Source organism: Geospiza fortis, unplaced genomic scaffold (assembly GCF_000277835.1).
Source record: "Geospiza fortis unplaced genomic scaffold, GeoFor_1.0 scaffold910, whole genome shotgun sequence".
NCBI classification, from domain to species: domain Eukaryota; kingdom Metazoa; phylum Chordata; class Aves; order Passeriformes; family Thraupidae; genus Geospiza; species Geospiza fortis.
The window spans coordinates 8,108-10,016 of NW_005055040.1; the positions used below are offsets into that span (position 1 = coordinate 8,108).

General features: G+C 63.0%; 1 protein-coding gene across 1 annotated transcript in view; it reads right to left on the bottom strand.

Moving 5' to 3' along the window:
* LOC102045113 (arf-GAP with GTPase, ANK repeat and PH domain-containing protein 2-like) overlaps window positions 1-1,900 on the bottom strand; it is a gene marked incomplete at both ends in the record, with an annotated part of 7,882 nt that extends 5,982 nt beyond the window's left edge. The window contains 4 exons of the mRNA XM_031065683.1: window positions 52-193; window positions 267-352; window positions 1,197-1,284; window positions 1,785-1,900. Of these exons, the coding sequence (XP_030921543.1) occupies window positions 52-193; window positions 267-352; window positions 1,197-1,284; window positions 1,785-1,900 (432 nt within the window). The remainder of the gene's footprint in view (window positions 1-51; window positions 194-266; window positions 353-1,196; window positions 1,285-1,784) is intronic.
* Window positions 1,901-1,909: the final 9 nt, after the last annotated feature.

The following is a 1,909-nucleotide window of genomic DNA, read 5'->3' on the forward strand; positions in this document are numbered from 1 at the left end:
CCCCGTGCTGCCCCCACCCCCACAGACCCCTCCCGTGTCCCCCTGGCTCACCCTGGGTGCCCACCAGCGCCAGGGCCAGGTCGCTGGTGCCGCGCAGGTCGCTGAGCAGCGCGTGCAGCTGCGTCACCTCCTCGAAGCTGCTCTCGCTCTCCAGGCTGAAGACGAAGATGACGGCGTCCGCCCAGCTGGCAAACTGGGGGGCCACGGGGGGGGTCAGGGCTCGGCTCTGGCCAGCGTGGCCCCCCCGGGCCCCGGTCCCCTCGTACCTGGGCGTCCGGGGCACCGGCCTCCTCCCGGATGAGCAGGAGGTGGCTCTGGCCATCAACGGTCTCCTCACGCTTGAACTGGCCACCTGCAGCAGGGGAGGGGAGGGGAGGGGAAGGGGGGGACCCTTCAGGTGTGCTCCACCTACGTGGATGGAACCTCCTATGGCCATGCCCAGCACCAGGTGTGACCAGCACTTTGACCCCAAAAGTCCCTCAGCCATGCCCAGCATCGTGACCTTGCCCATTCTGTGGCCATGTCCATCCCCTTCACCATCTCCACACCTGTCCATGGCCAGCACCATGACCTTGTCCATTCCATGACCGCGTCCATCCCCTGGTCATGCCCAGCCCCACCACATGTCCATCCCACACCCAGCTCCATGGATACGTCCACTCCTCCATCTCCATCCCCATGGACACTCCATCACTGAACCCATCCCCATGACATGTCCATGGTCACATCCATCCTATGCCCATGGTCATGTCCATCCCATGCCCATAGTCACGTCCATCCCATGGTCACATGCATCTCATGCCCATGGTCATGTCCATCCCATGCCCACGGTGTGTCCATCCCATGCCCATGGTTGTGTCCATCCCATGCCCATGGTCATGTCCATCCCATGGTCACATCCATCCCCTGCCCATGGTCATGTCCATCCCATGCCCATGGTCACGTCCATCCCATGGTCACATGCATCTCATGCCCATGGTCATGTCCATCCCATGCCCATGGTCACGTCCATCCCATGCCCATGGTCCATCCCATGCCCATGGTCCATCCCATGCCAATGGTCACATCCCATGCCCATGCTGTGTCCATCCCATGCTCATGTCCATCCCATGCCAATGGTCACATCCCGTGCCCATGGTTGTGTCCATCCCATGGTGTGTCCATTCCCTGCCCACATCCTCCCCATGACCACTCACTCTCGGTGGGCTCCAAGCCCACGTAGGAGCCGGTGAGGAACCGATGGACGAGCGCCGACTTCCCACTCTTGCTGCTGCCCAGGACACCCTGGGTGGGCAGAGGGGACGTCAGGATGGCTGGGGACATGGTCCTCAGGGGACATGGGGACACAGGGACATGAGGACATGGTCCTCAGGGGACACGGTCCTCAGGGGACACAGGGATATGGGGACACAGGGACACAGGGACAGGAGGACATGGTCCTCAGGAGACACGGGGACATGGGGACACGGGGACACGGGGACACAAGGACATAGGGACATGAGGACATGGTCCTCAGGAGACACGGGGACATGGGGACATGGGCACACGGGGACACAGGGACATGGGAGGACATGGGGGGACACGGGACCTTGAGGATGTGGGGACATGGGGACACGGGGACATGGGGACACAAGGACACAGGGACATGGGGACACAGTGACATGGGGACATGGGGATATGGGAACACGGGGACACAGGGACGCAGGGACACAGGGACACGGTCCTCAGGGGACACGGGGACACAGGGACATGAGGACATGGGGACATAAGGACACAGCACCCACCAGGCGGATCTCGGGGATAGAACGGCCCAGGGTCCACTCCTGGCTGTTCACCAAGGCCTCTGCAGAGGGAGATGGGTGAGACAGAGCCCAGGAACCCTGGGCACCCCCAGGAACCCCTGGGCACC